Here is a 27,332-nt window from a genome sequence, read left to right as displayed (position 1 = left end):
AAGTGGCTTATCTGGTAGAGAAATTCAGTCCAGAGAGGAAGAGAACTGGAATCAGCTTGACACAAAGTCACCTCCAGGCAGCACAGATGCAAATAGCTCAAGCCACATCACGCAGCTTTTCTCGTGTATGGGCCGTTTTTCCCTTGAGACTCTTTATTTATACAGCCCACACTCTAACTTGTGATGGCAGTGCTTGGAGGTGGGGAAGAAAGCGTTAAGGTGGAAATACATTTGGATGTTCTCATTGTAAACCTGCCTTAAAACATCCGCAGAAACCATGGAGAAAACAAGGGGAGGTGAGCTTGTCCCCTCGTCACCCCCTCTGATTTAGCAATAGCACTGTTTACCAGCCTGGAGTCTCTGAGCTATTTAAAGGATCTACGGAGATCCCTAAAAAACCCAAGCACGTTAGGAGGTAGGCTTAACTTACTGTACACTCCTTCATACCTAACCCCCTAAAAGCTCACTAACTAAAGGCTATTTTTCTGTTTAAAGGACTCCTGCATGCATAACCATGCCAAACAAAGGCCTAGGGCCTTATTTGTAAACTGTGGTGAATTCATTTGATTTGTAACTTAATTTTTAATTCCCTAACTTCATACAAGTCAGACTACTAACACACTAACAATTGTACCTCCAAGTGCTTCTGCCTCCTGCTCACAGCAAAGCACTGTATATTGTTCAGAAGTGACAGATAACTTGTAAATATATTTAAATACATTTACAAGTCACTGCCTTTGATTTAAGGTTTATAATAAAAGAGATGAAGTGCTCTTTTTAGTGGGTTTTGGGACTGTTTTTAAAAATACTGTCTACAGGAAACAGTGTTTTTTGATCCCTCATCTTGAACTTCATGACTAACACTTAGCTAATCAATTAATGAGAAAAAATAACTTCTGGAAAGTATGAGCTAATATCTGATAAAATTAAACTAAGGAGAGAATACATTAATTTATTTATGCTGGCCTTAAACATATTTAAGAAAAACATGTTCGCCAGATAAATTCATTGCAGCAATTAACAGGCAGGCCTTTAATTGTTGTAATACTAATTTGTACTTAGTTAAGTGGCAAAGCTGAGTTCCACTGTATTTTGTGTACTTTCACATGTAGTACTATCTGTCACTTTGTCAGCAGGCAGAATAGAACTGTATTTAATTAGATTTTTGATCACTTCTTCACTTCCTCTGTCTGTTCAATCACTTTGAATCACCATCCCTTTTATGGCCAGGACTCGGCCATATTCAAGGCAGTTGACTTTCTAGTTATTTCTGACACATAACCCATTTAACTTGGATTCTTAACTTAATTATACTTTCTCTCAAAGTTAAGGTATCTGACTGTATATAAAAAAGTAGATTTAGAAGCATCAGAACTGTATTCAGGGTATCAAAGCTAAAGTGTAAGTTGTTTCTTTTAGGGAAAATAGTACTTGTGAAAGGAGTGCATCAGCCACTTAACTGCTTTAATATTGGTACAAACATCAAAAGAAGCAGCAGTGTCTCTCCACCCCCACTTTCCTGCATACTGACACCTGTTTTCTCTGCCTCTTTACCATTTCATATCTCTGGCAATACAACATAACAATTAAAAAAACCTCAACACAAGGTACATTTAAACAACGTCACTCTATTAGTTAATAGTTAGTTAGTTCTACAGAGTAAGGGTATTAATGCCAAGATTTAGGTTAATGATTACTTTTAAAAGCTATTTAATAGAAATTTCTTGAACACCTTTCTACATTACTGATAATGACAAGACATCAGAGAGCACAGTTTGCTACTATAGTAAAAATTACTGCTTTAAAAGCTGGTTATGTTGGGTCTGAGAAGGTAACATGAATCTGGGGAGTCATTATTCAGTAAGGGCATAACAGTAGTCAAAGGACATGTCCTTTGTTACTGATGTTTAATCACCAGTTTAAAGGCAAACACAAAGTCACTGCTGGCAAAGTTTGCAGCTGACATAAATAAGTAGTAAACAATAACAAGGATGCACAACTGATCTCCAGAAGCCCCTTGCCTGGTAAGCCTTGCTATTTTGGGCAACATATATTTCACCACAACAGAACACAAGGCCAGCCACCAAAGACCCAAACCTACCACTGAGGACACACAGGCAAATAAGGTTCACAGGAACCAGCTTCAAACCTGGAGAGGCAACAGCAGCTCAGATGAGGCTTCAGGAATCAGACAGGGATTCAACTGAACAGGCTCTTCCAGAGGCGACCCCTCAGTGAAGGAAACTACTCTGTCTGTGTGAGCGAAGGGCCTGAAATAGCAGGGAAGGATATTCCCACTACATCCAATGGCAATATTGCCTGTTCTACTGTTTAAAAGCTGCTGGCAAACTGAAAATGGATGAGTAAATAGTTCTGAAAATAACTCATGGTTTTGGAAAGCTTGCTTCAAATTCAGAAATTTGCTGTGCAAATATATGTATATTTTAAAGCTACTTAAGTCTCATTTTACTAGATACAATTTTAGGCTAAATGGACAGTGCTTATGGTCATGTTGCTCTTTTCCTCAGCTTGGTTGCTCAGTCAGGCTATACCTGATGCACAGCACTTAGATAAAAGTTTGTACTCCTAGCTCCAGAATAAACTAAACTCCAGGACAAGATTAAGATACACATCATCCTTATCAAAAATCACTGGTAAAACTGAACTGATGAAATATCCAAATAATTCTTTGTGTGCCAGTAGAGAACCTGGTCTGCAGAGTGTCCTCAAGTCCATTTGCCTCACTTTAAATTACAACTCATTGACCTTGTTACCAGGTTCAGCATACCTCAACTCTGATCTGCTTATTATAGGGCTCAGACATGCACCCAAATTCATCAGCTGGTCAGCTGAGCCCCAGTTGTTGTCTGTGAAGCCACTTGCAGCCACAACAAGTAACAGGTGCATCTCCTCCAGCTTTATAACTTCATCAGGATAACATTTTTTAAGCAAATTTCTCTGTTATTCCTGATTTCCAATATGTTGTTTCACAGCATGGAACAGTTCTGGGCTGTAACTGGAGTGCTTTCAGATTAAATCAAAGGAGATCTAGTTACGTGGGAAGCAGTCTCCTGTTGGCAGAAGGAGACTTGATCCAGTTTAAATTAAAACCACTATGGCCTACAGAAGGATGAGGGCTCCCATTTGCTTTCTCTAAAAATACCCCTTTTCCCCACACTCACATGAGCACAGCCACTGTGCATTCATCCATTTATTCTTTTTTACTGGTTAAGAATCTGACTGGAACTGCCATATGCTGCCGGCATCCATGGCTACTCCAGCCCCAGCAGCATCCCCCACCCACCACCAAAATTCCTGTCCTACACCTTCCCCACATACCTGTGTCTTTGGAGGTGATTTCTCACCAGGCCAGCACAGCACCCAGACCGCGCTCACTCACAGTTTCCACCTGAAGCCTTTACCTGAGCAGCCTCTGGACAGCCCCCAGTCCCTGCTGCCTCTGAACTGGTGCCAGGGGGTCCTGGATCCCCTGGGGTGCTCTGATAACAGTGAACACCCAAGCTAAGTTCTTCACATAGCATGGAACAGTTTTATCCTAGGTTTAATATTTCTGTGGAAATGAGAAATTGCTCAGCACTTGACATTTTAATCAGCAAAAGGCACTCCTGATAGCAGGAAATTCTGGATACAGGAGAAATCCTTGAATGAAAAGAAATCACACACTTACAGAACATGGAATAAAAGGAGTCCTGACTGGGGGGAGCAGGAAAGCAATAGAGGTAGCACCAGCTGAAAATGGGGTTGAGCTCTTCAAGCTGCCCAGTAGCAGCTGTATCTTGACAGGTTCAGCACTAACAGCAATACCACCACTGCTGGTATTGCAGGATGTGGAAAACAAAGAAAATATTTCCAAACTTATTTTTCTTGTGGTGAGATCCCATTCAAAAAAATTGATGGGAAAACGCACTTTTTCTTCCTAAGGAAAACTCCAACTACAAGTGCACAGGAGAAACAAGTACCTGAGAAAGCCAGGGCTGCACTATGAGGCAAGAGCACACACTGGTTTTGTAAGAATCTCTCCTGCTTTACAACGAAATATGCCTTGCTTTAAGTTCCCTAGAACTGGATAAAGGTTCTGTCTCCTGTGTGACCAAGTTGCATTTCTGCCAACAAAAGCAGCTTTTGTATCCCAGTGGGCTCCTCAAATCTTTCTACCAAAACTTCGAGAGATAACTGTCCACCAAACACATACTTTACCAGAGAGATCTTTCTTTCCACAAGTCTTGTTGGAATTTTGTTGTTGTTTTTCTGGGTGGGTCTCTTTTCTTATTTATTTATATTATTTTCCCCAGAAATCTGAAAAGTTTTATGTGAGTAAATTATTCATTCATTTTTGTGAGTTTCCAGTGAAAACAAATAAACAAAGCCAGAAACAATTACAGCTTGCCTGGTGAAGCAGTCTACATATTGTTGAGTAAGTGGGTGTTATGCTGAGGCTTGAAATAACACGAGCGATGATGGGATATTCTATCCTAGAAGCAACCTGCTATACTATACCACAGAATCTGTCCTTGCCCATTTTCTTCTGGGTATCCTCTCTTTCCTTTTATTACCCCAACAGAAACAAAACCAAACCAACAAAACAAAACAAGTTAATACTGAGGCAATTTTATATAGACTTATTATTGTTTTATATAGACTTAATTATTATTCAAATTTGGAAGGGTGTTTTTGCATGAAGTTTCAAATATCTCAGAATTGTGATCTCTCAACAATTCACAAGGCAGAAAAATGGACTGAGAGAACCTTTAAAGAACTTTGAAAGGAAAATCAATCCCCTTGTCTGTTTTTTTTTTCTTTTTAATGCTACCAAGGAGTCCCTCAAACGCTAAATAAAGTTTTTTTCTCATAATCTAGGTATCACATTATGCTATTTCAGAGTTCACAGGTTTCTATAATGGATGGTTATAGATTTTCTGAAAAAGATTCTTCATGGCATCTACATTAAATATTTACATTCAGGCCAAGGATGCCTTGTAAAATTTTAATAGCGTACCCTCCTATTTAAAAAAATACAGTAACTAAACCTCAACCCAAATGCTAGCTCTTATCTGAAGCAAAACTTTCTAAACACTGTCCAAAGTGACATTTCTTCCCAAGGCACAAGGATGTTTATGCTCTTGTCCAAGGGGAGATAAACAGAGCAGCATACCACTCCATATTTGTAAATGTTAACTCTGCAAGGTAGAAACTGGCTTCTGTGTGCACCAGGCTTCTGTTCCTTCACTGCTCCCAGAGCCATAATGTGACATGAGGGAATGTGTAAATTGAAACAGCAGAGCTAGATATGGTGGCCCTGCCACAGAAAAATCTGCACTCTTACTCTTGTGCCCCACATCATCCTGACTGTAAGGAACTTCCTTTCTGAAATGCACCTTGGGTACCAGCCCAGTGGCTTAATGGAAAATCGGGGACCATTCCATGAGTCTGCGGGGCAGTTCCACCCTCAGATTCAGAGTGTGTCAGAAGTGGCTTCCCTGGAGTCAGCAGGGACTGACTCTGCTACTGTGAGTGTGGCAGAAATGCTACTTCTCTGGAAATTTTCTAGAAAACACTATAATTAACAAGGGTAACACACTGAATCAACAACTGGGTATGGTGTAAGGCCAAAGTACTCCCAACAACAGGTAGAAGATTGAGATCCAAGAACTCAAGGCCAGCCCTTTTATATGTATATACCATTCTAAAATAGACTCTTGCAAGGATCTTGGTTAATATAGCAAACTCTTTGCCAAATGTGTACTTCAAAAATAGCCATCAAGTGCAGGCATACCTTGAGTGGTGTTAGAGCTGTCTGGGTTTTGTTATGCAAAGTGATAAGTTATAACACACTGCCAGTGGAAAAAGCAGTGAAACTGCAAAAACTGAGCTGCACAGGATTCTTGAATGAGAACCTGACAGGGAAGTTTTGACCACAACAGGCATGCTTTAATAAATGTGGGCACTTACTCACATGCCTAAAAATGGATTTAGGACCTCCAGGGATGCAAATGTCTATAGTTTGGAGACTAAAACTACAGTTGGGCATCTAAGGAAAAGGTGACCAGCATGTAGATAATGATACTCTGCCCAGGGAGCCCTGAATTTACACACTCTTCTTTTACAATCTCAGTGCAGATTTCAGCTCTTAGGAGTCTTCACTTTCAGAGAAACTAATGAGGGTTTTTTTGCAGTTCTGCTAAACTGTGATCAATCAATCAAGTCCCAAACTTCCATGTCTCCCAGTTTTAAAAGAACTGTTTGACACCTAGCTCACAAGTTCTGTAAAGCAGAAGGTTTTGTATTATTACTGACCAGAATAGTATTAACCTCAACTGAGACAAGCTGTTAATTTGTGTTACTGTAAATTTATTTATGATCAATATCATTGATCCTTTTGCACAGACAAAAAGTATCTTGAGGACATGGTTGGTGCTGTTTTCAAATGAACACTAATTGTGCAATTTGGAATTTGTTTTTGCCTTGTTCTAGATTCGCAGCAAAAGCAAAGCAGCCAAGGCTGGACTGTGTGAGGGGGATGAGGTGGTGTCTATCAATGGCAAGCCTTGTGGAGACCTAACCTATGCTGAAGTCATTGTTCTGATGGAAAGCCTGACTGACGTCCTGCAGATGCTTATCAAGAGGTACAGGAATGCTCAGGATGCTTTGGTGCAATTCAGTGAATCACCAGGAAAATGCTGGCTTTGAATACACTCGTTTTGCAGACTTATACTGAGAGGTTCTGATAGTCCTGTTGTTAATGTCTGTAACTCTGCTTGGATGGAAAAGGAAGACAGAGAATTTGAGCTGAAGGAATTAATGTATATAATTTGAACAGCAGCAGTCAGGCACAGAATGAATAGTACAGCCTGCAAATGTAAGTATTAATATTTGCAAGGTGTCCACTACCATATATGCATACTGCAGAGTCTTGAGCTCAGTTATTCTCTGCACCCCTTTGAAGCAGTGAAGTGTTGTTATTCCCCACAGATAGGGAAGTGAGGGTTACAAAAAACAAAGGCTGTATAGATGGAGAAACTGTGTTACCCAGATATGCCTTGATGATGACATGGCAAATGGTCTTCTTGGGTGGCAAAATGTGTTAGTGGTCAGGAGGAGGAGAGGGTCTGGAAGTCATGAGTTCTATTTCTGTAGCTGTTATCACCTCACTAGATGAGGTGGGGGAAGTCACAGCTCTCTGGGTCTCAGTTTCTGCCTTTGTAAAATAGTGAGAGGGAATTTCAGTTTTCTTTGAAAATGCATCGAGTTTCTTAGAGCAGGGAAGCTTCATGCAAACTTGCAAGCAGGTCAGCATTACTGCTCACTGAACAAACATCAGTCTATTCCAATGCCTGCTCAGTAACTGGCATCAGTGTAAGAAATGCAACCTGAGTTCAGAGCCATCTACAGAAAGCACCTTCTCCCCAGGCTGTGAATTCAGACAGGGTGAACTCTGAATTTCCTTCAGTGTGAATAAGAAGAGGACGAAAAGTGTTGAAACTCCCACACTCCTTGTAAAGACTTAAGGCTCCCCCAGAGCTACTGCAGCTCCCTCTCACAGGCAGGACCAGGAAAGGATCAGGATTCATCATGACAGCTACCAGAGCAGTGTCCCTGGAAAGGGTGAAAACAGGCACTCCTCTCTGGCTACCAGGGATGTCTACACAGCATGTGAAATTCCTCACAGTTCCTGCAAGCTGCACAAAGGAGCTTTCCCCAAGTGCCTATCAGTTCAAAGTGGCAATCTGCCTTCAAAGCTAGGTGCTCTCAAGGAGTGCTCATTTTATTCCTGACAGACTTTTGCATGGCCTGTCTGTACCTGTTGTCTGGGGCTGAGTAATGGATCGTGTGACAGGATCAGGGGACAGTGGTAGCTGAGGATTAGGGCTTACCTTCCCCAGAGTGCACAGCTCCTGCTCCTGGTTCAGCAGGGGACCTGCTGAGTGTTCCCGTGTCATAGCTGCATTCTTCTGTTTTTAATTCATAGCGTGGCTGTTGGAACTGCACTTGTAAGAATGATATTTGTGGCTGACCAGCTGTCTTCTCTTCAGCCATAGAAATAGCTCAGCATACTTTGACTCCTGCCTGTTGCTGTTCCATAGCTGAGCTGTCTGAAGGCCACAGGATGCTGCAGCTGAAAGGGGCTCCCTATTGCCCCTGCTTGAATGCATGGTGAACAGCATGTTCTGGAAATCGGTGGTTGTACTACATAATTCAGTGTTTCATGGAATGAAACCATGTCATAAATTTTAGAAAATTGGAGTTGCTCAACACTCTGAAAGTGACTAAAATGTTCTAAAGAAATTAACTTTGAGAATCTTTAAATTTCTTCTCATCAGCTCATCTTTCCCAAATCCCAGCCCCTGCTGTCTGTATTTTCCCAGGTATGCAAGAAGCGACTGAAACACTTCTCTTCCCCTCCCCTCCCACCTCGTTTGTGGGTACTGTCCCTCTCAGCATTACCCCCAGAAGGATTTTTCAGGAAGTGTCTTAGCATCCTTAGAGAACAATGAGTAGCAAATCCTTCCTTTCCTGAGTAGCCACTCGTCAGCAGCCACTTCAAGAAAATGCTGGAAAGCACGAGGGAAGAATAATTTAAGTGGTATTCCACTGGTGATCTTTACATCTAATTATCTTTTGTTAGCAGGAAAGAATATTTTCCATTGGAAAGCTGCTGGCTGTTTCTAAAACTCCTGCATGAAGGATGCAACTTTCACAGGCATTCATTGTTGACCTAATTCTGCTCTTACAAATCTTACTGGGAGGAAAATTGGGCTTTCAAAGCAGTTTTTAAAATGCTACTTGGCCTTTGATGCTAACCAGAAGTTTTCCCAATGCCCTGTAAGCCACAGTGAGTTCCTGACCAGCAGCAGTGCCCATAAAATGCTCGGTTTAGAGGATGAGAGGAAAGCGACACCCCGCAGGGCGGGACTCCGTGTGGGGGAGCATCGCACCGACCTTCCCGGCAATGCTGAGCAGATGATCCGGGAAACACGGAGAGAGGGGACAGACACCGAAACGCCGGCCTGCCCTTCTCACATCGGGGTTAGCAGCTCCTGGGCTGCTGCTGAGTCTGGAGAGAACAGTTCTAGGGGCAGAAGGGAGTGCTCAGGGCATGCCGACATGAAATACACCATGTAGGGAGTAAAACATGAGCCTGCAGCAAACCCTGCCGTGCTGGCTTCCAGGAGTTCTGCTTCCTTCCTGGAATTACACCAGGGCTGTGGTTCCTGCAGTGAGCTAGAAAGGCCTGAAACAGAAACAATGATTTGATGAAACAGAATCTGAAACGACAAGGAAGAAATCATACCCAGTATTCTGCCTTTTGACAGAGGATACATGATTATGCCTATATAGAGTAGAAGTATATCCATACGTAGCAAGGACCTTGTAAGGTGGAAATTTTTCTCTCCCACACATACACACAATCATTCAACTACCAATAAAGGCTAACATTTAGCTGGCCCAGCCCCCAGTCCATATCTTACAAGGAAATGTTTACAGATTTCTGTGATTTATCTGTGCTCGAGGGCAGCACAATTGATCATCCAAATAGCATCACCCGATGGGATCCAGCAGCACTCACAAGGAGCTCCCTAAATTGAAATCTGTCTGACCTTTACCCAGCCCCATGAGTGGTGAAATGGATGTTACACATTTTGTGCTATTTGAGGCGGACACAGGCTGCCACAAGCAGTAAGCTGTGTGCCTAAAATGAGAGCAATATTGAAGTTTCTTCAGCACACTGACAGATTTATTCCTTCTGCTGCTTCTTCCAACCTTTATTTCTAGGGGGTTCCAAAGTTTCAGAATAGCCAGGGCTGCTTTTGATTTCAAAAGTCTCCGTAGTACTTGATATTAATACTTTAGTGGGGACACCTACCACTCCCCTAATTTGAAAAAGTGCTTTGCTGCCTTCTAGCAGGTAGGAACTCTTAATAACATGCTGCAGCCTTGCTGTACAGAGAAGGTTTCTCCTCAAATTAACAGCAGTCAGTATGGTCCAGAGTATTGAAAGAAGGAACTAAAGAGTACACCAGGTGTCCTAACAGCAGCAAACCAGATTAACTGGGCCAGAAGAATTAATAGTTTAGAAAAAGGAGCTACACTGACATAGACTGTAGGTTTCACAATCAAGAATAACATTTTCGAGTTAGAAATAATATCTTTTTAAATAAGTAGGAAATATTGTATAGGTTCACTACCCTTTTATGCTGCATCACTGGAATAGGCCCAGAATATTTCAATTAATCCATGATGATAAGGATGATGATCTTCACAGGAATTCTTTGAATGTGTGTTTCAAATATTCATTTCCCTCCCTCTGATGCTTATCCAGTACTTCTTTATTCCTTAGAGAGAGAATGATTTGGGACAGGAACCACATGTCAGGATGGTGCCTAAAACAGTTGCAGCAGTGGCTACAGAGCCAAAAATTAACCACTCCTCTTACAGAGCCAAAAATTACCCACTCCTCTGGTGTCATGCAAAGTTAATTTTCTCATGGATCTGTGCAATATGAAGAAATATTGTCTCAAAAGTCTCAGCAGCATTTCCCTGGAAGCCCTATAAGAGAAACGTCTCTGTGAAAGCCCACTGATGTTAAGAATGATACAATTCCACATTTCAGGTTAGTAGTGGAGTCATAGTTTTGCCAGTGTTGTGTAATTTCCCTCTTAAAGGACTGCTAAGTTGAAGAACTTTAAAAGATGCAAAGATGCTTCTATTTAAGACCTCTGCATTCTAGGAAAATTCTTCTATCTAAGTGGACCTGCTAGAAAGTGCTACAATTAATTAGGCTGGGGAAATACTACGCAGAAATTGCTTTTGTATCTCTATTTACAATGGCTGTGCTTACAGCAGCTTAATTTCTTGAATTGTTTATGTATGTGCAGATCCTCCAGTGGAATAAACGAAACCTTGAATGCTGAAAGAGAAAATGGGAAGCACGAGGACATAAAAATTGAGGACTATAGGGAGAACACCACACTGCAAATGAACGCAGCGCAAGAGATACCCCACAGAGATTTATGCATCACAGAGGTTTACAGCGGGACTCACCACGGAGCAGCAGAAAGCAACACACACTTTTCTGAAACAAAACAAGAGACCACACAAAGCCACAGAATTCCTCCTAAAGTGATAGGCACCCCCAAAGTGATTGTGACAGACGAGGCTGCTGTCAGAGGGATGACAGAAGAAAGGCCGGGTGCTGTGGTTGAGCTGCAGTTGTCCCTCTCAAAGGACACACACAAGGCCACCAGTGCTCCTGCTGTGACTCTCCTGGGGGCAGAAATGTGCCCCCCTTCGGGCAGAGGAGCCAGTGCCCAACAGCACGGGAGCAGCCCCCTCATCACAGCTCCCCTGGGTGTGAAGGAGGGCAGCATCCAGTGGTCAAACAAAGTAGTCCACTTTTCTAGCAGCAAGGAGGTCAAGAGGATCCAAGGTGCAGCTCCATCCATCCCCAGGGTGGAGGTGATCCTGGACTGCTCAGACAGGGAGAAGGAAGCGCCCAGGTCTCCGTCTGAAAGGGGGTGTGTTGATTCTCAAGTAGAAGGAGGGCAGTCAGAAGCACCTCCTTCCCTCCTCTCCTTTGCAATCTCACCAGAAGCCACAGTGCAGGGAGAAGACGGCAAGCACTCGGAAAAGGAACACAGACCTCTCAAGCACAGGGCAAGGCACGCAAGTGAGTATGTCCCATCTGATCATCTGCACTGCCTGGGGGCTTCTTTTGTAGCTTTAGATATAATTTCAGGATTTAGAATGCATTAGGAAAAAATGTTTAGAGATTTTTTCTGCAGTTTTCTAACTTTCCCTCTCTCTTTTTCTTTTAAATGACATTTCTGTTCTTGCTTTATATATTTTTTCAGGGTGATACAATGCTCCTGGTGATGAGCCAAGAGTGTACCCATGCCTTAACTGCGCTGAATAACTTTGCTTAGTAGACTTCCACTTTGAAATTAACTCATGACTTTGTCCAACTAAAAATACTTACACCTCCAGAAAGGGCTGAACTCTGCTGGTCTTCTAACTCATATCCAGTGGCAATCTGTAAAATATTAACAAAAAGAGCAAGTTGCTTGCACATGTTTAAGTGCATCCTGTGGGTTTCTCCTTTTATAGCAAAAGCTTTGTGTTGTCATTTGCATCATCTAAAACCAAAGCCATGCCACTGCTTTGAAAAGTTAATAAAAAAGTCTAGCAGCAAGCTTGATGTTGCCTGCAGAAGAGATCTTGACAGACACCAGCATGTGTATAACTGTTACATGATCCTTTTGGTTTTGTCAGCCTTCTCTAGACTGTAAAGTGAACATGTTATTTCTCCTAACTCCCAGACCCAGAGGTCAGCTTCAAAATGTGTCCAAGAAGTTTGCATGGAAGCAAACTTGCCACTGGAGCCCATATTGATTAATTGGGTGCAGACATGTATTATTTATTAATTAATCTATTTATTTCTTTGTTATTTTATTCATCTGGAGCCTTTCTATTGGTTGCTTGCTCCTTCCCAACAATGTGAAGAATCCTGTCTGGGGATTTAGTAGCAGTATGTCAAAGGTGCTTGAATGTGTGCAGTGAGATACTGTAGCAGCAAACTATTTCATATGCAGCGTTGGAACTCCTCTGCTAACCCACTGCTAATTCCTCTGGAAGCATATTTTTAGCATGATAACCATTTGTGTCTCATTGGCAAGTGGATTAGGCAGTTCTTATGCCTAAGTGTCTGTATGCAACCCACATATTTTGGCCATATTTAATGAAGTATAAAAGAAAAGTGCACATGCTTCACATTTTGGCTGTGAAGTCAGAACCAACTGTGGGACTGTGCCTGCATTTCTTAGGGAATTACTTGCAGTGCCTGTCTTAAAAGGCAAAAGTACAAAGAATGAACTACTTTTTACCTGATAAAGTCGTCTTTCAAGAGGAACAGAAGTCCTGTCCTTTCCCCACATCAACTATGACAATCCCAGTCTCTTCTAAACTAGTGGCGGGTCATTACCCTTAGGAACCACTCATTTAACACAATTTTTGTATTATTATTATTATTATTAATTATTATTATTATTAACCTATCTACACATTAGAAAAAACAATGCCTAGCATAGTGAATGCTCTGTGTGCAGCAAATACTATGCATGTTTTCTGCAAAAATAGAAGTTATAATGCAGCATTTAAGTCTGAACTAGAGAAGAACTTTTATTGTGATTGTTTGATCTCTTTAGCAGAAATCTTCTCTGTAAATATTAGCCAGATTATGTTTACCTGAATAGTTAGCACTCTAACAGTAAACCCCATCGTTTTGGAAAATACCTTCAGTGACTATTGTACACAATTGGATTGTCACAGGACTGAGCCAAGGATTTTGTGATTCAGCTCTCCAATAATAAAATATTAAAAATTGCTGGTTTGGGTGCCATGCTCCTTTCTCTTTTATAGATTCTTGTGAGGACCATTGATCCAGCTGTGCAGTCATCTGGCATAATGGCAAAACTCCAATTGTCTTTAATAGGAGAAGTAATAGACTCCATTTACTGACACAGCTAAAGGATCATGACTAGAAAACACACAGCATGGCTTTCTTTAATAAGTTTGTTTTATTTATGCCACCAAAAGATACTAAATAATTTACTCTTCTATTTTCTTTTATCAGAGGCATGTTTTTTTCCTTGTGACTATTGATTTACTCAGGAATAGCTTTAAATTCCGTGTATTTTGAAGGGAGGAGCTATTGAGGCTGTCATTGATGAGATTCAGTGGCAGAGCACAAGGAAAGGAAAGCAGCAGGGACACCACCTGCCTAGCACTGCCCCATGAGGCACAGGCTCCATGTCCCATTACAAGGGAGCAGTCACACTGGTGTCCAGTGCCTCCATCAGCTCTGCAGCTGCCTCTGTTCCTCTTTCACATTACCTGATGAAAACTGGTAGTTTGTGCTTTCAGAAATATTGGCATTGATGCTCCTATCAATACCCTTGAGAAGTTGGTTGAGTCTTCTTGGTTCTGTTCTTAAATGTGTATTCACTCTTGCCACATTTCCAAAATAAATATTCTGTATATGTTATATCTTACAGAACTTATATTTCAGGCCAGTAATGCTTGTTAAAAGACTGAAACCTGCTTTCACTGAGTACCATGGACAAGCTCCCACATCTACCAAGGGGCTGAAAGTCAATGCTAATATTTTCTGTGTATGCCCTTCTGGAGATATACTTGCTTTTAAACAGCTAAGACAGAGCAGCATACTGACTTTTAGCAAGTTTGCAATTTATAGCAGTAAAATAAACACCTAAATGGCAGAAGCTGCTGCCACTGTCAGAATCTGCTCAGTTTCATTTGGTCTTGGATATTAAACAGTCATGGGCCTGCCTGGCTGGGAATGGCTGCTGTAAGCCTAGGAACTTGTAGTCAAATACATGGAAAATATCAGACCAGAAACTGGATAAATAAGAAAATACCACCTGCCTGTTGGTGACGGAAATAAAAATAAAGAACGCTAGAAATAAAGACACATGTAACGTTCTTGTTGAGCTAAGAGAGTCCTAAAGAAAGTGAGGTAGGCTTTGAACTTGCATGGGTGTGTCTCCAAGGAATGCTGGGTATCGGTTTTATAACCCAGCTGATACTGTGAGAAAAACTCAAGTATAATAAACTTTCCACACAAAAGAAATGTTTTCACGTTTAATAAATTTCAGTACAGGAAAATGTACTTGTTAGTCTCCTTGTAATTTCGTGGGCTGCATGAATTTAATGTGCACTTTGATTCTTTCCACAGGGCTCCGACGAAGCGAGAGCCTGTCGGAGAAGCAGGTCAAAGAAGCCAAATCTAAATGTAAAAGTATTGCACTGCTGCTGACGGCAGCCCCCAACCCCAATTCCAAGGGGGTGTTGATGTTCAAGAAGCGCCGCCAAAGGGCGAGGAAGTACACTTTAGTCAGCTACGGGACTGGAGAGTTGGAACGTGACGAGGACGAGGGGGAAGAGGGTGAAGGTGAAGAGGGGGACAAGGAAAACACTTTTGAGGTGAGTTTGCTTGCAACGAGTGAGTCGGAAATAGATGAAGATTTTTTCTCTGACATTGACAAGGACGGTAAGATCGTGACGTTTGACTGGGACAGTGGTCTGCTTGAGGTGGAGAAGAAGACAAAAAGTGGAGAGGAGATGCAGACGCTTGCAGACAGCACAGGGAAAGGGGCCCTCATGTTTGCCAAGAGGCGGCAGAGGATGGATCAGATTACAGCAGAGCAAGAGGAGATGAAGGCAAGCACAGTGCAGACAGAGGAGCACAGGGAAACCACCGTGACAGAGAACTTCCAGAAAGTGAGCTCTTCCATCTATCAATCAAAAGAGGAGGAAATGTCAAGACAGCAGACCTGTGTGACCAAAAGCTACACAGACATGAGCCAGAATCACAGCAAAATGGTACAACAAAATGGCTTTGGCTTAGCACCTGTCACAAACCTCTCTTTCCAGTCCTCTGGAACTCAAAAGCCAGCATCTTTGAATAAAACAGCCAAACCCTTCCCTTCTGGAGTTCAAAACCGAGCAGCTGCACCATTTTCGCCTGTAAGAAACATCACCAGTCCCCTTTCAGATGCAGCAGCACCACCTCCTTACTGCTCTGTCAGCCCACCAGCTGAGGCTTTCTACAGACCTGTCCCAGCCCCCGTGGCCAGCAAGGCTGCCCCACCCGCGTGGGCAGCCACCGAGCCCACGGAACACATCGCGTCCAGGGATGAAAGGATTGCTGTGCCAGCCAAAAGAACTGGCATACTGCAGGAGGCAAAGAGAAGAAGCACTTCCAAACCTATGTTCAATTTCAAAGATGCACCCAAAGTAAGTCCTAATCCTGCCCTGTTGTCCCTTGTACACAATGCAGAGGGCAAAAAAGGGACTGGAGCTGGTTTTGAGTCAGGACCTGAAGAAGACTACCTCAGTTTGGGGGCAGAAGCTTGCAATTTCATGCAGACTCAAGCATCTAAACAAAAGGCCCCTCCTCCTGTTGCTCCAAAGCCTTCACTCAAGTTGTCTCCTTCTGCTGGTACTCCAGTTTCACCAGTTTGGTCACCTTCAGCTGCGGCTTCCAACAAGCCTCCTTCTTTCCCAGCACCAGCCTCACCTCAGGCAGCGTATCCTGCACCACCCAAAACTCCACAGTATCCTCATTCCCCTGTCCATCCCCCAAGCACTCTCGACCTTGCTGGTCCTTTCAAAGGGCCTCAGGCCAGCCTGGCCAGTCCAAACCTTGCCCCCAAGGCAACACCAGTCACCCCAAGTGCTGGAGAAACAAAGCCTCTCTTCGAGATGCCACCAGCTATGAGTGGGAAAGGAGCACAGCTGTTTGCCAGAAGGCATTCCCGAATGGAGAAGTATGTGGTGGATTCAGAGACTGTGCAGGCAAACATGGCACGAGCCTCATCTCCAACTCCATCTTTACCAGCTTCTTGGAAATATTCATCTAATGTCCGAGCACCTCCACCTGTTGCTTATAATCCCATCCACTGCCCGTCTTACCCTCCTGCTGCTACCAAGCCTTCTTCTAAGGCTGCTGCTGCTACCAAAAACACAAAAAGAAAGCCTAAGAAAGGTCTCAATGCTTTGGATATTATGAAACATCAACCTTATCAACTCGATCCATCTTTATTTACTTTCCAACCTCCTAAGGAAAGCCTTGCCATGAAGCAGACATCGAGGCTGTCCGCTTCAAAGCAAACACTGCCTTTACCTACCTGCCTTCCACCTGGCGCTGGCTCTCCTACAAGGGCCCGGCCTTCTTCGGTGTACTCCGTGCCAGCCTACGGTTCCCAGCCTTCGTTTGCGTCAAATGCCTCTCTCCCAGGAAATGAATCATATTCACCCACAGGCTACTCTGCATTTTCTAAGCCAGAGACCACCACATCCTCTTTGTTTACTGCTCCGAGGCCAAAATTTTCAGCCAAGAAAGCCGGCGTCACTGCACAGGTGTGGAAGCCATCGGTTATTCAAGAGTAAACCTGGTAGCACAAACTTAGTGTCCATTTTGCTTGCTGTCATGGGTTTGCAGTGGTCACCTGGCACACAAACTGTGCCAGTGGTATTCCTTAGCTTACTTAAGAATGTCAGATGTATCACCTCAAATCTGGGTCCAAAATGTTTGAACTTTTTAAAGGAATCAAAACAGATCAAAAATTTTAGCACATTTATGCATTTGATCAGGTGCTTTATAGACATGACATCCTGAAATGGAGAGGTACCATTGTGTGAGGTGAGCAGGACACTAGGTTTTTGCTTTAGGACTACAACAATAGAAACAGTGAGCAATATTCCTGGTATGTCAAATTAACAGAGAACAGCTTTCCTCCTGTCCCTCTCCCCAACTGTGTTCTAATTACCTAGGGATTTGAGGACTTTGGTGGTGGTTTTTTTTTAAAGAAGTGCCTTATTAACTAATAGTAATATGTATTATTAACACAGCATAAAATAGATACAGTGTTAGACACTGATCACTGGCAGAACACAAGTGGATAGACCTCTGGCCTGCACAGAGCCTCTTGGAATTCACCCAGAATCTGTCCTGGCTCGAAAGTCCTTCCACAGGAATCTCATTGATCAGCCAGGGGCTTAGCTTGTAAGCTATGTGGATCAGCTGTGATCCAAAATCATGAATTGCCTCTGTGATTTCACAGAGAACGTGCTATAAGAGATGCTGGAGTGCTGTGAAGACTAAAAAGAGGTGGAAAGACAGCTGGACAAATTGTTTAAATTTTCCCATTTTGGGGAAATTTCACATCCCACATGCAGGCATATTTTTAGCCAGAGTTTGCCTTGAACCCAGCAAGTATGAGAGAAGCCTGTAAATCAAAATTATTGAGCAGTCAGAAAGGTGAGCTGGGTTTTGCAGCTGCAATGTAATGCACCAGTTTCTTGTGAAAGCACAGTGACTGAGAACTGGAGGGCTACCTATAGGGTAGAGTGCTGATTCCTGCTCCCAGAATAGTCTGTGCCACAGAAATTACCACTAAATCATGATTATGACCATGTCTTCCTACTGGCCTCTTGTACACCTTTCATTATTTTGTCTTGGGCCTCTACAGTGCTTCTTCCCACTTTAAATCTTTTTACTCTGGTCTTATACTTTTATCTTTTACTTGTCATACTGGGGACTAAGGATTGAAATACTGCTACTGGGAAAAACTTTTAAGAGCCTGTGGTCTTGAAATGTACTGTATGATCCTGCAGTGAATATAGAGCGAATATTTGAGTAGTTTAGCATGGCTTTCGTCAGCATCAGTGGTGCTAGGACTAAAACAAGGTGCTGTTTCTCACAGCTAAGGGAATCAAAATCCATCCCAGGTATGAAGCTAAAGATTAAAGCATAACTCTGTGAATAAAGATGGCAGAATCTGTTGGCATATTTGTTTAAACTATCATTCAGCTAGTTACAGACCAGACTATCAACCTTGTATATCATAGCAGAGTTTGTAGAGCTATCTATCTCGATGAAGAAAACATTCCTAAGTATGAACAAAATCTCCATAGTTTGGTCCCATAATGGTAACTCAAAATGCAATCAAAGATGAGAAGAATGCATTTGGTTGCACATGCAGAAAGCAGGCTGAATTCAAACTCTAATCAAACCAATAAACACTCCTATGACTTTTGGACCCTCAAAATTCTACTCTCTCCTTTAAATCTTAGGTTGGGATACTGACTGCATTAGAAGAAAATGACCAAGGGATCCATCTCCCCCTTAAAATTCAGAAAAATGTTAGGAAATTCAGAGGAAAAAAAATTGGAAAACTCGAGAAATATTTATACTGCATTTACCTGGAAATAGAAAGTAGCAATATTTTAGTCCTTTGGAGATCTCCCTTCTACCTGTTTTCCACTGTCAATATCTGTACTTTTCTTCCATCATTAAACTTGTCCCTTTCCTCTCTGCCTGTTTGCTGCTTTTTTCTTTGGTTTAGCTGTATTTTTTTTTTTGTTTCACTTCCATGTACAGACTGCCAGTGTATTTTTGGGGGAAGTCTATTCCCTATGCCAGCCTGTGAATATGAAATCTCCTCGCTGCCCTTTCTCAGCCCTTTCCTCTTCCCTTTCCTCCCTCCTTCCTTCCCCTCTTTCCAAGTTCAATCTGGAGTTGCACACACAGTTTCAGGTAGACTTTAAGACACCAGTGTGTACTTGGAATAAAGACCCCTCACCAAAGGTAAGCGCTGCTGTGAAAAGACACAGAAATCCAATGAGTTTCATATTGCCTTGCATGGTTTTGCTTGGTCTCCTCCCGTAAAGCACATCTGTAAATTATAATCATACCTCTGCACTTGTTCATCCCACCACCAAAAGAATATTTCCCTAATGAGGACATTTACAGCAGCTTTGTCCTTCCTCCACAAGTATTGATACTGATGCCTGTGGCTACAAGACACAGGAGCCTAGAAAGTGCATCTATGCTGAAAAGTCGAATTTTCATCACATTTGCATCCAAACACAAGTATTTCATATGGCCTAGAACAATGACAGAAGGATTTTTAAAGCACCAGTAGGAGTTAAAACCAAAAGTCTCAATGACATTAGTGCTCTTAGCTCAGTACGGATCTTTTGAAAATCCCATTCAAAGCCCAACTCTGAATTTAATTTCTTATACACACATCATTCTACACTCATGGGACTTGGATCCAACTTGGCTTCAAGGCTCTTTTTACTAATCAGGTAAGTGTTTAATTCCTGTTAATATTTCAAAAGACTGGTCTATCTACAGTAACAGGTTTATCCAAGATGTAATCTCTCGTGAGGCAGATATTTAGAGGAAAGCTGAGCTGCTCACTGTCATGGATCCAGATGAAAAGCTACAGACAATGTCAAACGTGGCTGAAATGTCAAGGAAATGAATTGTTTGTGTAGAGGAGCCATCTCAAATTTCACTTGGAAAGGGCAGTGAGCTTTTGTAAATGGTTTTCTGAAAAAGCTATTAGAATTATTTTATATATGTCAAGGCTGCCAAGATGGAATTGTCATTTTTGCTATGGAGGCATATTTAACAATCAATTTTAAGCCATCACCAATAACAATACTTCCAGTATGTTCACATTAAAAGAGGAATTTAAGTGTTTTATGACCATTTTAACACATTTAATTACACCACAGACTGGAAGTATTATAATACATCAGTTTTGATGTTACATTCTAGACAGCATTTTCATAAAAACAGCTACCTCAGTCAATGGTTAATATACCTTCAATTCATGATTCAGTTATAAACATCTTGCTATAAAACTGAATTGAAAAGTTTTGTTTCGGAGATCAGTGGCTTTCAGACAAAAAGTTAAAATTTCTGCTGCAAAAACAGAAGTCAAAATTTAGTTCTTCAACAAGGAACTGCTTAAGTACTCCTTCCTTCTCTAGAGGAACAACTCTTACCATGTTTCTGCTTGCCAAAAAATAATGTATTATGAAACAACCAGAAAGAGATTTCAATGAATTTTTCCATAAGAACATTTCTAATGTAAACATTATCATCTCTTACAAATAAGCCTCACTCTTTTGCTTTCTGCTCTCCTAAGGAAGAAAAAAATAAGAGGCTGAGGAACCAGCAGGCTTAAAAAAAAAAAAAAAAAAAAAAAGGAAGTGTGGAGTTTGTGCATGGTTCAGATGGAAAAGTCAGTGCTAAGTGGCAGAGTTGCAATTGTGAGAGAAAATACTACTGGGATTAGAGGAAGGGAGGCTAGGGGGACAAAACTCCACAAAAAGAGTGACAACACAGGACAAAATACCTGTCAGGGGATTTTGAAATACTGAGGGTAAAAGAACAGTCAGCAAGAGGGGCTCTAACTATTCTGCACATAGAGACAGCTGACTATTTCCAGACTTTTGCTGAATTTTTTTTGTTGAACTCTGATAAAAGCTTACAAGCAGTTATAAAGAGAAGTCCACCCCAGATGATGTGATCTGGGAGGAGCATTGCTGATCAAGTATCCAGGATGAGAGCTCAACCAAGGACCAGCCTGACCCTCACGTGCTGCTGCTCCAGCCATTCTGGAGTGAGGAATGCTCTGTACAATGGGAGGCAGGGGAATAGCAGGGAAATGACAACAACTAACACTATGCAAAATATCTCTCCTCTCTTTTTTCCAGGATCCTTTTCCAGATTTGCTAGCTTTAAAATTCCAAACCCTTTGGTTCTAAAAAAATTCCCTCTTCCAGTCTTGCCTTTTTACAAGATGCAGCTTTCTTTACCTGAAGTCAAACACCCAGGATTCCATTGATTGCTTTGGTGGTTTGGCACGGCAAGTGCAAATCTTAATTACACAGCTTGGCATAATGGTATTTTATAATGACTCTGCTCAGCTTGGAATGGAAACACTGTATGAAGAGGAAGCTTGGCAAATCTTCAAAACCCTGTGGATGCAGAGGTTCTGGATGATTCACTGCTGGTAGATCTCCTGGGAAAATACCCGAGCCTGGTAATTTCACGGCAGTCTTGGTGCCACCATCACAACTTCGCAATACCATGACAACAACCGGTCTCATTTTACAGCAGACATTACTTTTGCATGCCATTACATAAAGGAGAAGTTGGAATCACTCAAGAGTTATGTTTGACAAGTGGTTTTTCAGGCTGGTTGCTTACTAAAGGAAGCACTTCAAGTTTTTATCAAATTATTTAAAAAGCAGGAAAAATCCTGAAGCTCTATGTTGGAATTATCTCTACAGATGCAGACTTGAACTCTTCCTTTACAAGCTAAGACAAACCATATGACAGTAATCTCATGGGTTTAATGTTCGCTTCCTTAAGTAAGGCACACAAAGAACTTTTCTTTATGGGCTACTCAAGCCTCCAGTTACCCTCTACAGCATTTAAAGTAAAAATCTATCCCTGATTGTACTGATCTTGACAAACTTTTTAATTGCAGTGCATGTGAAACATCTGTGCAGGTTTCTCCCTTAGGCTGAGAAAACTCAGCTATGAGAAAATAACTTACTGAACTTACAGACTGACTATCTGGATGAAGGGAATTCCTGTGTGGGGAATTAATGTAAAACCAGCATTTTCAAACAGGAATCCTGATTCTTTTGTACGTTTTTGAGACAGAAATCTTAAACCAGAGACTACCCTCATAATTCCAGGCAATTAAAAGATAAGATGCTATAAAGTACCCTGAAAATAACCAGGTCGTTTCTAAATAGCTGCCAAGACTGGACTGTTGAACAGATGAAGTGTTTCTCTTGATGTTTCCATCTAGATCTGAAACAGCAGGTTGTAATGGTTTTAAGAAACATACAACAAGCAGAAGAAAAGGAGGAACATTACAGAAGTAAAATACATTCCAAATCACAGGAGCACGTTGGATTACAAAGGGTGACATGGAGCACAGCATTCAGTTTCATTGTGAGCTTTTACTGATAGAGAAGCAAAGAATTCAGAATTCAAATATATTAGGAGCAAAAGTTTCCCTACAGTAAAAACCTATCGGCAAATCTTTTCAGTTTTTTAAAAGAAAGATTATTTTTTCCCCAAAACCCACAATTAACTGCTAGCAATTTTTGATTTTGATTTGTGAGAATGTTACTTCTCACAGCCTCTCTATGCAGGATGTTGTTGGTACATGGCTCTATACTGCAAACAAAAGCAAAATATCTGGCATCTGGGTACACATGGTTTTCTTCCTAGAGTACTGAAGTAGTACTGACACAACCACCTGACACTGTGTATATAGAATTATTATAAAAACAATATTAAACACTACTGTTTGGATTGCAAAGTGGGGCACTTGGAATTCTTGTTGCCTGTGTCAGCTTAATCCAGCCTTGGGCATTTTGTGTGGCAAGAACATCTGCAATCATGTCATAGCTGCTATTTTCTGCTGTAGGACTCCAACCAGGGATGCCCATCTGACAGACAGCCCTTTGCTGTTTGCTTTGACATCATTCCATGCTCAGCAACATTCCTTACTCAACGCATACTCTTCCAAAAGTGCCCTTCATACAGAATTACTCTCTTAGAGATTTTGCTGTTAGCATCCAAATCATTGAGAAGCCAGAGCTCATCTTCACACTGTTGCATTCTACAGATGAGTAAATGATGCAGGGGTTGAGCAGCTCTGACATCAGGACACTCTGTAGCCCTGGATGTCCATTTTAAGGCTCTTCAAGGCCTCTCCAGAGCCCAGCAGCACCAGTTACTGTCACTGTGATCCCTAACATCCCTCTGTGAGTGCTAACACCTGCCACACTCCAGGTGCAATTCCACAAAGGGAATCCTCAGTGACTATGAATTCCAACCCACAAAAGCATCTTTTTTACAGCATACTCCTGTGTTAGAGAACCCTGGTATTTCCTAAATAAATCTCTGAAATGGCACTGGCGGGGCAGAAATCCTGAAATGTAATCAAAATGCATCAGCACTGGGCAATGGTGCTTTCTGTTCAGAGCTTTGGAACTGCTGACCTTCCAACTTCTCTAGCACTGCTTCGAGGTAGCTTTTTAAGGCCCGAAAGAAATCCTGGAACACTGCCATGGAGCACACTGTAGCAGGGGGTTGAGCCACCAGATGCTTGCAGGAATGAATAAAACCCTCCTGCCTCGCAGGGTATGGGGCTGGAACAGGCTGTAAAACCACGGTGCCCCAACAGAGCCTGCAAAAGGCTCTCAGCGTGAATGTTCACACACAGGGACATTTACACGGAAAGAGGGGACACTTCGGACACAAAGATTTGTGTCAAACCACCTCTAAAGCAGGCAGTGGTACTGCATCTCAAGGTAGAAAGGTCCGAAAATAGGGCAAACCTTGCACTGGTAGCTGTGCAGTACAAAATCCAGAAGGTGGCAGCAAATATTTTTCCTTACAAGAAACGAACTGTTCGTTCCAAGGAAATCTGAGATGCCTGTGGCTAGAAGTTTCAGACATTTGCTTTCTATAGACATAAACGTACTGTATTTTGAGAACTGCATATGGATAAAGAGTAAATGATAATGAAAACCTGATTTCCTTTCATTTGCACAGGTGCAAAGTGAACTAACTAAATAATTATCACAAGTTGGCAATAGTCTTATTTTTTTTAACCACATAAGCATTTTGCAATAGTGAAGGCCTAATTCTAATAATTTACTTTCCTCTTCTACCATTTTATTTTCAAAAGCAAAATTTGTCATAAATTTTGTCACAAAGCTTATGTGAGTTGTCACAAAGCTTATGTGAGGTGGCTGACAGTAAGTACTTCATTAGTTTGTGTACCAATTATGAGAACAAGATTGTTCTCACCTGAAATAACACCACATTTAGAAACAACCTGAATTTAGAATAAATTAGATTCCAGTCCTAAAATTCCCTATTTCAGAATCAAGCCTTGACAAGACAGCTTGGAGGAAGTCAAGCCTGAACTAATGTACTCTTGGTCTCACTAGAGCCACTGACAAGGTTTAATTCATTAGACAGGTGAGATTCCCTCCTTTCCCAGCCATTAGCCAAATTTCTTCATTCTCATTTTAGTCCACTGTAAAATATTTCAAGAGTTTCAAATAAAAAATATTTTCCCATTTTCTTTCAAAGCATTTGATAGTTGTATTGTAAAATAGCTGTAGCATTTACTGCAGAGCTGGCAGTATTTCAGAGAGAAATTATTTTTTCATTACATAAAGTTTAAATAATAAATTGTTTGGGACAAAAAAAAAGCTGTAATAATATTAACAATATGTCTCCCTTTCATATTCAGCTCAATTAAAAAAGCTGAAGTGCTTCTTTCATGTTAAAAAAAAAAAAAAGGAAAGAATTCAAAGTCATAAAAATTCAGTACTATTTATTTTGTCCTGCTATTTTCTCAGTAGTTTGGTCTCTAACTGCAGTGGCCATTACAAGTCCATGGAAAGCCAAAGGAGAAATACATCACTCTGGGCTTTCTGTAAAGACAGAATCACTTTTTGAGATAAAAGAATTGTTTTATCTGCTTCCTCCTCCTTTGTCCCCTTTCTGTGTAAACAGCATCCAGGCACTATTGTTAACTCAGATTTCAATGTGCTTTGATATGAGATTAAGGACCAGGACCATAATGAAAAGATAAAAATAAAACTGCTTTAATGACTTAGGCACCAAGGTCCAATTTTTTCAAGTGACTTCATTAGGGAGGAGTTTATGTGGAGAGAGTTTTCACTGGACTATTCAGAGTCCAACCCACTTTTGTCTCCTTGACTGGTAAAAACGCAGTTGTGGGATGTAAACACACACAAACAGTTTTCTCTTACTGAGATGTGCCCCCTGAGACACAAAACCAGCTTTCACTACGTAGCATTATGCATTCTTCTTTAGTCTTGAAAATTGAAATAGCTGTAAGTTCCAAATAACCCATTTTTCCTGACTATTAAGATATTATTGACCCAAAGGTTGGCAGTCACACTCATCCATCTCACATTAACTAGATCTATATGTGCACACACCTAAGTACTGCTTTTACATTCATTTGCTTATATATGGAAACAGTTACTTTTGGAAGTAATATTGTATGAATTTTGGTTTATGTTAACACACATCAATACCAGAGATTCTTGCAGTGCTATAAATGTTTGCTTCAGTAAGCAGTTTATAACTTGTTTGCATTTCCAAAATCAGTGTTAATCCAAACCTAACCTAAACGGTTTAATCTGTTTGCAGAAACACCCAAAGCACCCAGCAGCTGTCAGGATTCTGTGATTGCAAAGGACAGCTCTAAATGGCCTTTCCTCTTCTTTACATTTGGGAATCACTTTGCCTTCAATAACTATTGTATAAAAGATTTTTCCCTCTGAAAACATCCAGGAACTGGAAAAGAACGAATTAATCAGTGTAGAGGGTTCTAGTTTGTCTTGCTGCATAATACTTCAATATTCTAATAACTGTTTTACCACAAGATTACAGGAATACAAAATGTGATAAAGTAATAATTCTGTTAGCATTTCACTTTTCTCTCCTGCCTTGATTTCTGAGGTGAAGAATGGAAAATCTCTACCCATCTTTTTATGATTTTCTCATAGCTTAGGGGAGACAAAGAAGAGAGTAATTATTTTCTACTTACAGTTCATATTTTCCACGGTGTCTGGGGTTTGTGCATTGTTTCTAGTACATGCTTGTCAACAGATGTATCTCAAAGATTTAAATATGAAGGGGAAATATTTAAAGGTATTAGCATGTCTGGCTGCTGCTGTCCAGCAGGTGAATGATGAATTCTAGTGACTGGAAGTTGCCCTAATTCCAGAGTCTGTGTTTATTACTCTGAGGGGGCTGAACACCCAAGTAGTGTGTAAGTTACTGACTGGGGATCTCTCTTATCCTCAAATTCCTTCAAAGTATTATGGAATAGACAGGGTTCTTCCCATATACTTCAGCCTTCTTCCAGGTAAATCATCTGGAATGCTATTTACCCTCACAGGATTTGTCCTCTCATAGTCCAAGAAGATAAATATTAGTCAAACCCACACATCTGATCAGTCCTTACTTCACAGAAACAGAGATTATCCTAACTTTACCAAAGCTACAGGGAACAGATGTGCATTTTCATATTTTGGAATATGAAAGTTAAAATCCAGCCTATTTATTATAGATAATAATAAAACTCTTTAGAACTTTTTCTAAAGACAAGCTATCAAGTCAGAAATGGAAACCCAGACCAGGACTTCTACCTAAATAATATAATAGAATTATTAATTTTGATTAAAAAGTAGTGAAACACACTTAATAACTCATCATTCTCTGATTAAACTCTGTCAAAGAAAATTAGTTCCTGCTTTATAACTTACAGTTACACCAAAAAGATACTTCCATAACTGGATGAACTCTGGAGTTTTTCTCTGAACAGGACAGACTAAACATTAGTATCTTCATCTGAATGTCTTGAAACCCAGATATATTATTCAACACTAATTTCAACAGTATCATTTCCCTCTGCATCCCTGAAATCCTACAAAGTGCTTGCAGGGCTTTGAACTGGAATTTCCATTGAAAAAGGGGAACTTTTCTGTTCTAGAACCCTCCTGAGAGGAGCTAACACAAGTAGACTAATGAGGTGGACCTGTTTGATCAACTTCTTCATCCCTCTCTACAACCTTATCTTCTCAATTGCCTTATATTCTTAATTACCACCAGATTTCTTGTGGTTTGGGTTATCTGATTAATTTCTAACATAGGGGTTGTGGGGGAGGGATTAATAATGCTGGGGAGTTTCCTCTCTGGAAAGGCAAACTGGAAATAGCTGATCATAGCTAAGAGGTGAAAAGATAGTCCTGTCATAAAGCATCAGCTGTGAAACTTGTCAAAACTCTCATGACACAACCTCTGAGAGTCACTACAGTTTTTTAAAGAGATTCAGGCTAACTATGACCAAACTGAC

General features: G+C 41.1%; 1 protein-coding gene and 1 long non-coding RNA gene across 4 annotated transcripts in view; one reads left to right on the top strand and one right to left on the bottom strand.

The window, feature by feature from the left end:
• Window positions 1–27,332, top strand: part of SYNPO2 (synaptopodin 2) — a 77,354-nt gene that overhangs the window by 44,486 nt on the left and 5,536 nt on the right. The window contains exons 2-5 of one of the 3 annotated variants that reach the window (XM_063415390.1): window positions 6,493–6,644; window positions 10,896–11,686; window positions 14,771–16,956; window positions 21,112–22,739. In XM_063415390.1, the coding sequence (XP_063271460.1) occupies window positions 6,493–6,644; window positions 10,896–11,686; window positions 14,771–16,956; window positions 21,112–21,162 (3,180 nt within the window). In that variant the 3' untranslated portion in view covers window positions 21,163–22,739. Of the gene's footprint in view, window positions 1–6,492; window positions 6,645–10,895; window positions 11,687–14,770; window positions 16,957–21,111; window positions 22,740–27,332 lie in introns of those variants that run through there. The other 2 variants (XM_063415388.1, XM_063415389.1) reach the window with 2 other exon arrangements.
• LOC134559989 (uncharacterized) overlaps window positions 6,651–27,332 on the bottom strand; it is a 69,590-nt gene continuing 48,908 nt past the window's right edge. Inside the window, exons 6-7 of the long non-coding RNA XR_010082658.1 lie at window positions 11,996–12,049; window positions 6,651–9,250 (exon numbers count right to left, since the gene is read on the bottom strand). This is a non-coding gene — a long non-coding RNA (uncharacterized LOC134559989). The remainder of the gene's footprint in view (window positions 9,251–11,995; window positions 12,050–27,332) is intronic.

Source organism: Prinia subflava, chromosome 18, assembly GCF_021018805.1.
Source record: "Prinia subflava isolate CZ2003 ecotype Zambia chromosome 18, Cam_Psub_1.2, whole genome shotgun sequence".
NCBI classification, from domain to species: Eukaryota; Metazoa; Chordata; class Aves; order Passeriformes; family Cisticolidae; genus Prinia; species Prinia subflava.
This window is presented reverse-complemented; position numbering and strand designations above follow the sequence as displayed.